This window comes from Balaenoptera ricei, chromosome 4 (genome assembly GCF_028023285.1).
Source record: "Balaenoptera ricei isolate mBalRic1 chromosome 4, mBalRic1.hap2, whole genome shotgun sequence".
Classification (NCBI taxonomy): Eukaryota; Metazoa; Chordata; class Mammalia; order Artiodactyla; family Balaenopteridae; genus Balaenoptera; species Balaenoptera ricei.
Window position 1 is genome coordinate 83,446,050 of NC_082642.1, and position 12,844 is coordinate 83,458,893.

Genomic DNA, 12,844 nt, shown 5'->3' on the forward strand with positions numbered 1-12,844 from the left:
CCCAGGGAGCACAGGCTCTGACTTCTCTTCACTGCTCTCCGTTTCCTCATCTGCAAAATGGGCATCATAGTCTGGGCCTGGAACAGCTCCTGGGGTTCCTAGTGTGAGAACCTGTTCTGCGTCATAAACATTCAATACAACAATACAGGTGAAAAAAAAGCTCTGTAAAACTGCAGGCTTTGGGCTTCCCTGGTGGCGCAGTGGTTAAGAATCTGCCTGCCAATGCAGGGGACACGGGTTCGAGCCCTGGTCTGGGAAGATCCCACGTGCCGCGGAGCAACTAGACCCGTGAGCCACAACTACTGAGCCTGCGCGTCTGGAGCCTGTGCTCCGCAACAAGAGAGGCCGCGACAGTGAGAGGCCCGCTCACCGCGATGAAGAGTGGCCCCCGCTCGCCGCAACTAGAGAAAGCGCTCGCACAGAAACGAAGACCCAACACAGCCAAAAATAAATAAATTAATTAATTAATTAATTAAAAAAAAAAAAAAACACTGCAGGCTTTTTACACAAGGGATAGTCATCAAGACAAGTGGTAGTTCTCCAAGTGATATCGATGAAGAGTCCTAGACTTGGAGTCATAAAAATTGGGCTTCTTAGCCTAGGTTGCCTCAAGCACATACAGTACTTTTAAGTGAATTAGAAAAAGGCACCCCTTGTGGAAACAGTCCTGCAGGTCTGTGGATTGATGAGCAAGTAGCATTTTGGGGCCAAATAGAAAAAGGCACCCCTTCCTCTAGTGGACGCTGCCCTGTGCCTGGATTCTCCTATTCAATTCAGCAGCCCTGGCTCTTCCTGCTTAAATTCTGGAACCACACAATCATTTTTATTACCTCTGAGCCTCCTTTTCCTTCCAGACAGATAGAGTTGAATTGTGATTTCTATGACCTCCTTGAGCTCTAAAAACGACAAAAATTCTAATGAGCTTTCCCATCCTTCTACACAAGGGGCTAGACATCACGTAGATTGAAATTTCTGAGCTTGATCTTTTAAAAATAGTCTGATGACACTCCCTAATATTTGAATGAAATTGTGTATGGTTTGATGTGGGGCAGATTAAAACATAAATGCTTGAGAGAATACGTGATGTCCCAGGTAGAACCGGACATGGGTAGCCTGCCAAACAGGAATAACGACTCTGTTGTCAGCAAGGAAACAAGATGGGGATCTACCCCAATGCCCATCTATCGAGGTCTCTGCTCATTGTCTGTGGGGCTGAATGGCAGTCAGTGCTGGAGTCCTAGGCTCTCCCAGAGCATCCAGGAAGCGCGGGCTGCAAGGAGCCAAAGACTGTTTTCTTTGTTGACGCCTTGTTGCCCGAAAACAGAAATTAGATCCTTGGCCAGAACCTCCTATCAGCAAATCTGAGTGCCAGCAAATGCTTCTCAGTAAGAGAGCAGACAAATAGCAACCTCCCTTTCCAAAGTTCAGGGATTTTCAGCCCTAAAATTAGGTTTCAAGTTTTAAAATCACACATACACATAATGGAACCATTCACAATTCTGAAAAAGTTGGTAGAAGTAAATTTGGTTGTATTTGTGAATATTTTTAAAATCAGTTTTATGGTTTGTTTCGTTTTAGCTTTGTTTTGTATTTAGAGCAAGAGGGAGGGCTTTTGGAAACAATTACAGCCAATGATGTCATTTTCAGAGAAGGAAACCGAAGCCCAGAAAGGGAAAGAGAGTAGCTCCAGGTCACACAGCAGAGCATATTCGATCAGGCTGGGATTATAATCTGACGCTCTTTTCACTCTCCCATGATGAAAATGCAATCAGAAGGTTGGGTGAAAAACAGATGGCACATAAATCATTATGACTCAATTTTTCAGTTTCAAAGGATGAATGTTCTTACCACTACCCAAGATCATAAATGGCAGAAAGTAAATGTGATTTTAAGAAAATGCTTTTATCCGTTGGTTTTCTTAAGGGCTACAACCTCTACCACTGCCCATCACAGAGGCAGATGATCTCTCATGGGTTAGTGGAACAGACCCCCTCGGCTAGAACAACCCCAGTCCCCACCCCCCAAAACATTGTCTTTGCCGTGTCTTCCTTAGAATTCACACCAAGGACCAGATGTTCTCTGGATTAACACCTGTTTGCTAACCAGCTCTGTTTCTTCAGAAGTAATGCTCCCACCTTCCTTGCAGCCCCCAAGCACCTGCCAGCAAAACTAGCCATGGCCCAGTATTACCCCGGGAGGTCCCCAAAGCTCCTGGGGGATCCCAAAACCATTACCTGGAGACAAACGAAACATTTGGGAGAAGAAAAATAAACACCAAATATTAAAAGAAGGCTCCCTTTATTTAAAAAATCAGATACAAGCACTAAAATCCATGAGCTGGAGAGCACCAAAGGGACCCCCAAAATATATGCAGATGGAGAGCGGAATCCATCCAAAATCATTTTCTTCTTCCTGAAGAACACAACACACCTTCTCAACAGTGGACCCCACTCTCCCCATGGCAACGTGGCCATGGTGCCCTGATTCAGGTGCGATTAAAGATTTCCTTCCAAAGTCACTGGGATGAAGAGCCATTCCACTCCAACCCCTGTACAACCTTTTTAAAGACACAACTCCTCGGGCAGTCCTTTCTGGCACCCGGCTGGAGGGCGAACGGAAGTTTCCAGTGTAAGGGCGCTCTCTGCTGAAAACACCAGAGTCAAAAACTCCACCCGGGCCCTGGGAAGGCTGAGCTCCTCCGTCTCATGCAGTCGTCATCAGAGTCATTCCTTTGCAGAGCCTGGGGGCCCTCAAGCCAGCAATACCTGAAGCAGTTCTGACCTCACCAGAGACTCCTCAGAGTTAAACTCATGGCCATCAGCCCTGGGGGAGATGGTGGCTGAAAGGCACAGAGCCAGGAAGGCCTTCTGAGTCCAAATCACATGCTAACTTTAGAAGTGGGCATGTCTGGGAACTGTTGTTTCGCCAAGAATGGACTTACTCTTTCTGCTTGAGTTTTAGGATCTACAGCAAATGAATTGTGTGTGTGTGTGTGTGTGTGTGTGTGTGTGTGTGTGTGTATGTGGTGGGGAGGGCGTGACTGGGCTTTGAGAGATGACCTGCTGAAAAACCAAGACAGAAAGACTGAGAGGGGCAAAGCAAGCATCCTTAGGCACAGAAGGGAGATCTGGTGACTCATATTAACCTGTTAATTTATACCGTGGCTCTGTACAAAAATAAAAAGGTTCTCATAAGATTAACAATTTAAATAAATATCTGATAGAATACTCTTTTTCTCATTTTTATAGCTCATCTTTGGGGTTGATATTTGGTTTGTGCTTCCCTTGCTGTTCTTGATCCAGGATCGCGATCACTTCATCGGCCTGTATTCGCTCCTGCAAAAAAGACAATTTACACATTGCTGTGACAAGCATAATAATCAGTGGCAGAAGCTTCCTCAACACTTCCAGGCATCCATCTGTACATGGATGGGTGCTAAATCTGGCTAAGAAGGAAACCTCATCTCCATCCCTACCCGGGTGCCTTCTCTTGACTTCCCTATGTCCTGAGCAATTACTTTCCAAGATTTCTCTCTTGCCAAGAAATCTTGTATATTCAACTGCTGACTTCCCTTGCTACTTTGTGGTCCCACAGAGATCTCCGATTCAGTTCTCCAGGTCAGTGTTCAAGCTGAATTCACCATGTTCTCCCCCACAGACCTACTCTGTCCTCTTCACATATTTCTTCTCTCAGTAAAGACCACCACTGCTCGCCCATTTGCCCCAAAAGCCTGACCAGGGTTTCTTGGATCTGACAAATCACCAGTCCTCTCTGTTCTGCCTCCTGTTTCTGCCCCCTTTTTTTTTCAGTGCACATACTGTTGCCTTACTTTAGGCCAGTGTTTCTTAACCTTGGCACGGCTGACGTCTTGGAGCAGAGAACTCTCTGCTGTGTGGGCTGTCCTGTGCATTGTAGGATGTTTAGCAGCATCTCTGGCTTCTGCCTACTACAGGTAACCAGTGGCACATGCCCGGCCCCAAGTCGTGACAGCCAAAAATGTCTCTAAGTGTTGCCAAATGTGCCCTACAGGACGCAAAACCGCTCCTGCTTGAGGACCATGGGTTTACCCTCTCATCATCTCTTAACTCACTTACTGCGGCAGTTTCCAAATTGATCTGTTTCACACCTCCTCCCACGTGCTCCTGACGGACTCTCTGCACTTGAATCATGACCCCCACCCTTTCCTGCTCACTGCTCACAACCCTCACGTGGGTTCCCATTGCTCGACGCTCCAGGTCCGACCTTCTTGATGTGCTTATAAGGACTCTGACTTTTCTCTCTTCTTCAGCTCGCCTTGCCTTCCCCTCTCACCTCACCTTACGTTCCACCTTCCTGACTTACCGCAAGGTCTCTGCATGCAGCACTCTGAGAAGGACTTCCTCATCCTACTCCAGGTTAAGTGCCCCTAGGCTTTAAAGGATGCTTCCATTGCATCCTAGGCTTTCTCTTATCCCCACACTAATCCTTCAACAGGCCCAGCTGGTCTACCTCCAAATGGCATCTCCAATCACCCACATCTTTTCACCTTCTTTATCATGACTCTAGTCTACGACGTGTTAGCTACAGTAATCTTTCCTATCCTGTAACTCCTGGGGCTGGAGGAGGTGAGGACGGAATATGGCTTCCCCCCTACAGTTAGGGTAGAATTCATATTTCTTGAGCAGCTTGTCCAGTCTGATCGCCGCCTCCTCTGTGCCCTCTTTTCAGCCCGCTCTCCGCCTCGCATACCATGTTCTGGCCACCCTGGCTTTCTTTGCTTCTTGACTGTTCTGTGTTCCTTCTTGTCTCTGGGCCTTTACAACCTCTTCTCCCCCTGGAATACTCCTCCCAAGACCTTTACCATGGTTAGCTTCTTCTTGTCACTTGTCTGGAGGCCCCTCACACTTCACCCCCGGCTCCTTTTTACTCTCAGATCAGTTGCCTTGCTCTCTTTCCCACACATCATTTCTCACTATCTGAAAAGCCCTCAATTATTTATTCTTTTACTTATTTGTTGTCTTTTTTCACTAGAAGGTAAGCTCTAGTGAAAGCAGGGAGTCTTGTCATGTTTGGTCACTGTTGTATTTCCTGTGTCCAGAAAAGCTACAGACATTTGGCAAGGGAGTATTATAGCTGATGAATAAATACAGAGGTGGATGAAGGGCTGTCCCTGTCTAAAATGTCTCTCCCTAAGGAAATCGTGCTCATCTTGTAAGGCTCATATCAAATGCCATCTCCTCAATGAAGCCTTTCCTGGTTTCCTCTTTCTATCCCCTAAACACCATGCATTTTTTTTAATTAATTAATTTTATTTTTAGCTGCATCTCGTCTTAGTTGCTGCATGCGGGATCTTTCATTGCAGTGTGCTGGCTCTTCGTTGTGGCGTGCAGGCTCTCTAGTTGTGACCCGTGTGCTCAGCAGTTGTGGCGCATGGGCTTAGTTGCCCTGTGGCATGTGAGATCTTAGTTCCCCAGCCAGGGATTGAACCAGTGTCCCCTGCATTGCAGGACGGATTCTTAACCACTGGACCATGAGGGATGTCCCCACCATGCATTTTTGCCTCTAATAATTCCTACTGAACTTTGCTATGCTTTTATTACTCAGGCCCCTGTATTATCTCTTCACTTTGACTTTAAGCTCCCTGAAAATAAAAGTTATGTCTTATCTAGTTTGTATCTCCTATAGGTAGTCCCTAGCACAATGTCCAGCATAGTAAGTTATAAAAAGAACTATTTTATGACTTGAAAACAAAGCCTCTTGTATTCAAGAGCTTGTAATTGAGCGTGATGTTGACCAAAAGGCACCTACAAGGACCAAATATACTAAATAACAGAAAACTAAATTGCCTTGATGTCCAAATAAAATGGGTATTACTTTTATGAATATGGGGAGAACATCTTGCTGATTAGCAAACTGATGTAGATATAAAATGTTGCAATCTGAATGCACAGGAGACTGTTGTCATGTACATCCTGAAAGGAAAGATGTTTAAGAGCTGCAAGTCTCTATACAAGGAACTGAAGCTTCTAATATTGGGCATCCTTACCGGTGTATGTTGCTAAATACTCCTTGAGAATTCAGTGCCTTTAAAGTAATCTATAATGAGCATGGAAGTCTGCCAGTTCTGATGATGTATTGATAGGCAGGCTTTCTTTGCCCAGGGATTCAACCTGAGAGTAGATGCCTAACTCAGGGACTCTGAAGTTTTTTTGCACATTGAAATCACCTGGGAAGCTTTTAAAACTTCCGACACTCAGGTTACAGCCCAAACCAATTAACCCAGAATTTCCAAGGGTGGTAGACAAAATGTCGATAGTCGGTAAAGATCGCCAGTTGATTCCAATGTGGAGCAAAGTCTGGGAATCACATCATAGGCAAAATGTTCTAGCAGTTGCCTCAGAGGCGCTGGTCATTTTCTTCTGTGACCACTAGATGTCGCCACAGCCTGGAGAGTGAAGAATTTTCCTAACACTGTACTTTCCAGGTTAGCAAGGCTCAAAGAGAACTTTGTGTTAGCTTATTTTGATATAAAAAATATCTTGGAAGAGAGGGCTGAGGTAATGAATAATAAAACAGGTTAAATGTTTATTGAATTAAACACTAAAGAGAAAAAAAGGCGAGGCAGTTTTTCAACAATGTGATAGCTGCTCTGCGTACTCAGGTACCTAGGTTCCTTAGTCCAGAAGGAGTGATGTGGAGGAACGCTGACATTTTGGATGTGGAGAAACGCTGACATTTTGGATGTGGAGACACAGGAGGAGAGAGGAATTACAGGTGAAGGAGACTGCTCAGTCCCCAGTGAAGTTTTCAGATTTCTCCCTGCTCTGCTCCCTCTGTCAGGACCATTCTTTTCTCTTTCTGTGCCTGGCTATCGTCCTCTGCTCTCTTAGGATTGCGCTTATATACGTAAGTCTTCCTTGCTATCCCCCTGCAAACGCAGACTGCTGTCTTCTCCCCGTCATTTCCTTTTCAGCCTTTCTAAGCTCCTCGTGGTCAAAGCTATGCTTTGTTCAACTGTGTACCCCCAGGGCCTACCTAGTGGAGTTTTCCAGGCACATAGTAGATCTTCCATAAACATTTGTGAAATATATGAAAGAATGCTTAGGGGATATGACCTAAAAACTGAGTCAGCTTTGACGGCAAAAAGTATATGAGAAAGAGAAATTCATTTTAAAGTTTCTGATGAAATTGGATCCAATTTAGGGATGTAAAGAGGAAATTTGGTTAGAATGCCATTTTCAAGACTAGAATTTCATAGCTTCATGAAGACTCAAGGCTGGAGGAGACTTCGAAGTCGTCCGGTTTAGGCCTTGCCATGAAGTTTCAGGTTCAGGTTCAGCGTTCCATGCCAAGCAGTTGCTGAGGCTTTGATTGGAGCCGTCCAGTGACAAGAAACTCAATACTTCCACAGAAGACAAGTCCACCAAATAGTGCTGATGATACAAAGTTATTCCTTACGTTGAGCCTAGATTTTCCTCCCAGGGGCTTGTATCCAGAGGTCTTAATTCATCCCTCTGCAGCCTCACAGACAGACACCATAATCTCTGCCCACAGCATCCAGAAGGATGTGATCATGGTCTATTACCCAGGCTAAGCATCCTTAGCTACTTCCAATAGAATAATAACAATATTTTAATATTTAATTTAATAGTAGTAAATGATAAACTTTCAGGTCTCCTCACCCTCTTCTACATATGTTTCATAAATTATTCAGTGAACTTTTTAAGGATTTGTTGAGAAAACAAATCAGTCTTCCCAGTGACCCGTAAAAAATGATTCCTCTCTCCTGATGCTACAATTTATGAATAAACTCAAGACTAATTAGAGACTGCCAAATATCACTGTGATGTCTATTTCTGCAAACCTTACCTTCTAAGAACCCATCTGATTAAGAACTGCATTCATAGCCCTTCTTTTCCTCAAACTCATCCTACAAACATCAAATGTGTAATTGCTAGGTCATGGATCTGATTAACAAAATTTGTTCTTGCTTAGAAAACAGAGCCAGTGTTGGAAACCAGACAGAAAGGATTCTGTAAAAGTTTTTGTTTTGTTTTGTTTTGGTTTTGGTTTGGTTTCTTTCCCCATGATCTCTAAGATCCCTGAACGGTTATGGATCAACCCAAAGGACTTTTCCGATAAATCAGTTCATGAAGCAGGTCTATAGGGTGTCTCAGTGGCTTTCTGGGTGGGTCAGAAACTCACCAATTCTCTGTAGAGTGGGTCCAAGGTAAACCACAGAGCCACAGCACACCTCTGGCCCTTGGTGACTGCCTTCACCCCATGCGGGTTCTCTCCTCCAGATGAGAAGCTGATCATACGCCCACACTTTGGTTTTATAGAGGCCTGAGAAAGAGAGTGAAAATTTGACTCTCAATTCCTATACTGTTAACATTTCTACAATCCCCCTTCTCTATCCTTCTAATGGAATCCTGGGATTGAAGAAGACAAAATTGTTTCAACTTCCTCGACTGTAAAACAAAGATAAGGTCAAAACAATACCTAATTCAGAAAATAAAGTTATCAGGTAAAACGGTTGGCACAGTCCATGGCAAATGGTAATCGCTCAATACATGCTATGTTAGTGGCTGGTAAACTTCATGAAGGCAAAGCCTCTCCCTTTTAATTCACGTCTCTAATTTTAGCACTAGCATAACATCTGGCCTAAGTAGATGTACATTTAATATTTGTGGAATGAAAAAAACAAATCAAGGGGACATGTAGAGTGCTGGTAAATTCTTATAATTGATCTAGGTAGTGGTTCCATGGGTGCACCCTTTCTAATTCCTTATTGTGCATTTATGGTTTGTGAACTTCTCGTAATACAAAAATGTTTTAAAGTCAAGTCTAATCCCATATGATACGTTAATTCCCGTTACAATATTCCTGCCCAGTAGTCCTTAGCCAATGTTTTCATACCTCCAGTGATGAGAACACACCACCCCTTCAGGTGACCAATTCCATGGCCTCCAGGGCTCTGGAATGATGGGCACAGTCCTTCCAAGCTTGGCTCAGATGGAGCTGTCCACTAATGATTAGGTAGGACAGGGTAGAAGGGAAAGAGGCACTGCTGGGGGCCCTGAGCCAGAGTATTAGATCAAACAAGCAGGCTCTCCAAACTGAGTAAGCTGAAGCAATGGAATATTAGGGGTCTCGCTTCCGTGAGTAAAGTGTCTGATCTAAGCAGAGTTCATTTTTCTTTCTTGAGAAACACAGAAACCTGACTTATTCCATAGTACAGCTTAGAAATAAAAGCAAGAAAGTGGCACCAATTGTTGTACTATTTGATAAGATGGACCAGTTCTAACAAACTATTTTCTGAATTGACTTGAGTTGATACATGACCATTAGAAGAATCTTTGGTCCCCTTCACCATAAAATGGGATGGCTAAGTTTTTCCACTGCCAGCTTCAGGAGGAATATTTGCAAGATTTCCTGAAGTCCTTGGATGCTACTTAACGAAGGTACTCCCAGACTGTGTGACGAACTTGTGGAAGGTCAAAGGTAAGTGGAGTAGTCAAAGATCCTGAGGGGTGTGTGTGTGTGTGTGTTGTCTGCGTGTGTTAAAAGGAAGAGCAGAGAAAAGCAGTCACTTTCTGGGTTACTCTTCTGTTCACAATAACTGAGGAGTGATTTGTCTTTGCTAGAGAGAGTTGCTTTTCTCAAGCAGCTTTATCAACGTGACTTTCTGCTGTAAATCTAGGTTCCTAGTTACTGGTGCCTTCAGTATCAATCCGATTTTGTGTTTCTGGAGGAGGAATTTGTTGTGCATTTTCACACAGAAACAGCAAAATAACTAATACTAGAAAATATATGAAGCAGGACAGGAAAGCCTTCCTATACGCATGGCTTTAGGATCTAATTTCAAATTTTCTGAGCTGCCCATTCCCTGGTGCTGGTCAAGGGCTCACTTATCCACACGTAGTCGTCATTGCTTCTATGTGATTTGAGTCTTGGCATCAACATGTTACAATACTAAAGAGAGGCTGTGGGAACAATTTAATGCTTTGTCTCTGATGGAAGAATTGAAAATATGCTTACACATGGAGAACTTTGGGAAAAGAAGCTATCAATTGCCTGAAGCAGTTGGGATTGGTTATAGGTATGTGGGGTCACAAAGGACTAATCTTATCAAATGGAGAGCATCACTTCTCATATATCAGGTATGCGGAGGAATAAACAAGCTCCACTAATGACATTGCTTCTAAGGGAAAATGTATTCTGAAGTTTAAATGATTGTAAACATACGTTTGGAACACAGCTCCACTGAGTTTAGTTTTTCATGAAGCAAATGGAACTCATTGGATTTTATCTTTTTCAAACTTGCACAGAGAAACCAAAATAACTAAATACCCATGTTTCACAAATATGCTGCTGTCGAAAATAATCCATGGTTCTTCCAAGTATGACGAAAGAAAATTCCTTTTGCTTTGCATCTAACTGATGATTAAAGTCAGAGAAGGCTTTGTGCTGTACTTGCCTTGAATAAATGTAAATCTTCGGCCACCATTCAGTAATTATACAATTTCCAGATTTTTCCAAAGTAAAGAACTTAGGAGACTATTCTTCCTTGCATAGCACAAAGCTGGGGCATTTCCCTGCTCCAATTTTCCCTCCAGAATCAAAGGAGGGAAAACTGAAAAGGAAAACTATCCATTTCTCTTTGTTATTGGCACTGGTTACCTAAGAATTTTAATTATCTACAAAATGCTCCCAAAACTCCACCATATGCGTTAATCTGAAGTAGAACTAATTTTTGAAAATAGATCTCTCAACTTGGAGCTTTTTCATTAAAACATTGTTTAAATTAGTTTTTCTTTTACATGTTTAGGGGATGGTGGTGGTTAGATTCAGTACTTTTAAAAATAGCTGCATCTTTATCTTAAAAGTATAAATCTCTTAAAGGGGAATAGTATCTGCTTTCACATCTTTAAAAAGCAGAATTACAGTTAATTTGCATTCAAAAATTGGTGAATTCACACATAGTTAATGATTCATTTAATTAATGATTCATACATAGTATGAATTAATGATTCATATATATCAATAATATTCCTGCCTTACTTATTTTCAAACATTGAGCATTTCCAAATATGGCCACTAGATGGAGAAGAAGCAAAGAAATCTTTTCAACCACCTGCCTGATTTTCTTTCCAATTGTGTGAGATTCAAGCAGTTTTGAACCTGTTAGCAGAGCTCAGAAATCAAATGCTTTCTGCACAGAGGCTTTTCAAAAGTTGATATTTTTGTATTGGCATTTAAACTGAGACTGGATCATCAGTCTTGATTTAATTTACCAAATCATGAAGCATAAAGATACTCCCATGATAATATTTAAGCTTTTTACAAAAAAGAGTGTGCGGCATCATGACCTTTTAAATATACAGTATATTAAAGTGTATGAAATATTTTTCTTAATTATATCAATGTTTCTGGACAATTTTAACCAGAATTCCCAGAGGTTTTCCCTTTAAATCCAGTAATACATCGTTTTTATATTATTTGCTTACACCAGTAGTATGCCATGAATGAGACCAAGAAAAGGGTACAAAATATGAGGGGAAAGACATAAAACTCAGAAAAAAGTTGTGGAAGTAGCTTACATAATGCAAAATCCTTGAAGTTTATCACATACATGTCTCAACTATTTTGATTTTGTATAGAGGAAAGAGATATCTCATAATCTATTTATAATTCAATTATCTCCTCAATCAGAAAACCTCTTTTTTCTACCATGGCATATGCTGTTCGGCTTAAAAACCAAAGATTCTGGCTATAGGTTTATAAGTGTTCAGTAGGCTGGCTTTCCAAAGGCATTAGTTTGCTTAGGAAGATGGTGGTTGAGTTTAACTTTTGATTTTTGATCTACGAAGCTGTGTTTAGAATCTCATCCAAAGTATGAATATATAACACATGTGTGTCTGTGTGAATGTGTATATATCAATTTTCAAGTATAGGTTTACTTACCATCAGAATTTTATAAATTTATATGTATACATATATATATACACACGCATATCATAATTTGGATAATGAGGGGTCTGGAAGCCAATGCTCACCTAAACATACAGAGCACCAGGGTACTTGAAAGCCATTCTGTGGAGTCATTTGACTTGTCATAGTCTTGGGTGATTTAAGAATAGGTGTTTTTATGTTTCCATCAGATTACTTGACAAAGAATCAGGAGACCTAGGTTCTGGTTCTAAGTCTAACACAAACTAACTATATGATCCTTAATATATATTCTTTAAATTACCCATCTGTAAAAAGGAAAAGAAGATTTTTATTGATGATTCCATTTCTAACATTTTATAATGTATACATTTACTGGATCTCTCTCCACCTCGTGAATTCTCAAGCTCAGAAACATTTGAAATCCAGCAGTCTTTGGAAGTGGCAAAATTGAGACTAAAAATGCTAGATAAATTTGCAAGAATAGGCTGGCTTACAGTCACAGTCTTGGCATCCATCTCAGTGAATATGAATTCTCCTCCTTCAAAGTCATCATTCATATATAGGAGAGCACTGTAAAAAGAAAGGGAAGCAATTTGTACTCTTACATGCCTACACAACATCACCGCAGAATACTGCAGACTGGGCATGAACTGACCAGCCTGATTAGTAAGTTTCCTCTGAACTAAACATTAAAATGATTGACCCTCCTAACCCTCAAGAGTAAGATCAGATGTAGGGTCATAACCCTGAAGTATTTATTTATTCTACTCAGGTTAAAGTTTTAATTATATGTCAAACTTCATCTCACATTTCACCTCCTCCAAATAAAACCTAACTAGGTTTAATCTAGCCCTTTGATTTTGCCCACAGAATCTAAAACTCTGTTCTTTCCTTTTATACTAATAACTCG

General features: G+C 41.7%; 1 protein-coding gene across 1 annotated transcript in view; it reads right to left on the reverse strand.

Moving 5' to 3' along the window:
• Window positions 1–2,281: 2,281 nt before the first annotated feature.
• The window catches only part of P3H2 (prolyl 3-hydroxylase 2), a 154,438-nt gene continuing 143,875 nt past the window's right edge, over window positions 2,282–12,844 (reverse strand). Inside the window, exons 13-15 of the mRNA XM_059920771.1 lie at window positions 12,429–12,504; window positions 8,185–8,325; window positions 2,282–3,335 (exon numbers count right to left, since the gene is read on the reverse strand). Coding sequence (XP_059776754.1) covers window positions 3,243–3,335; window positions 8,185–8,325; window positions 12,429–12,504 — 310 coding nt within the window. The 3' untranslated portion in view covers window positions 2,282–3,242. The remainder of the gene's footprint in view (window positions 3,336–8,184; window positions 8,326–12,428; window positions 12,505–12,844) is intronic.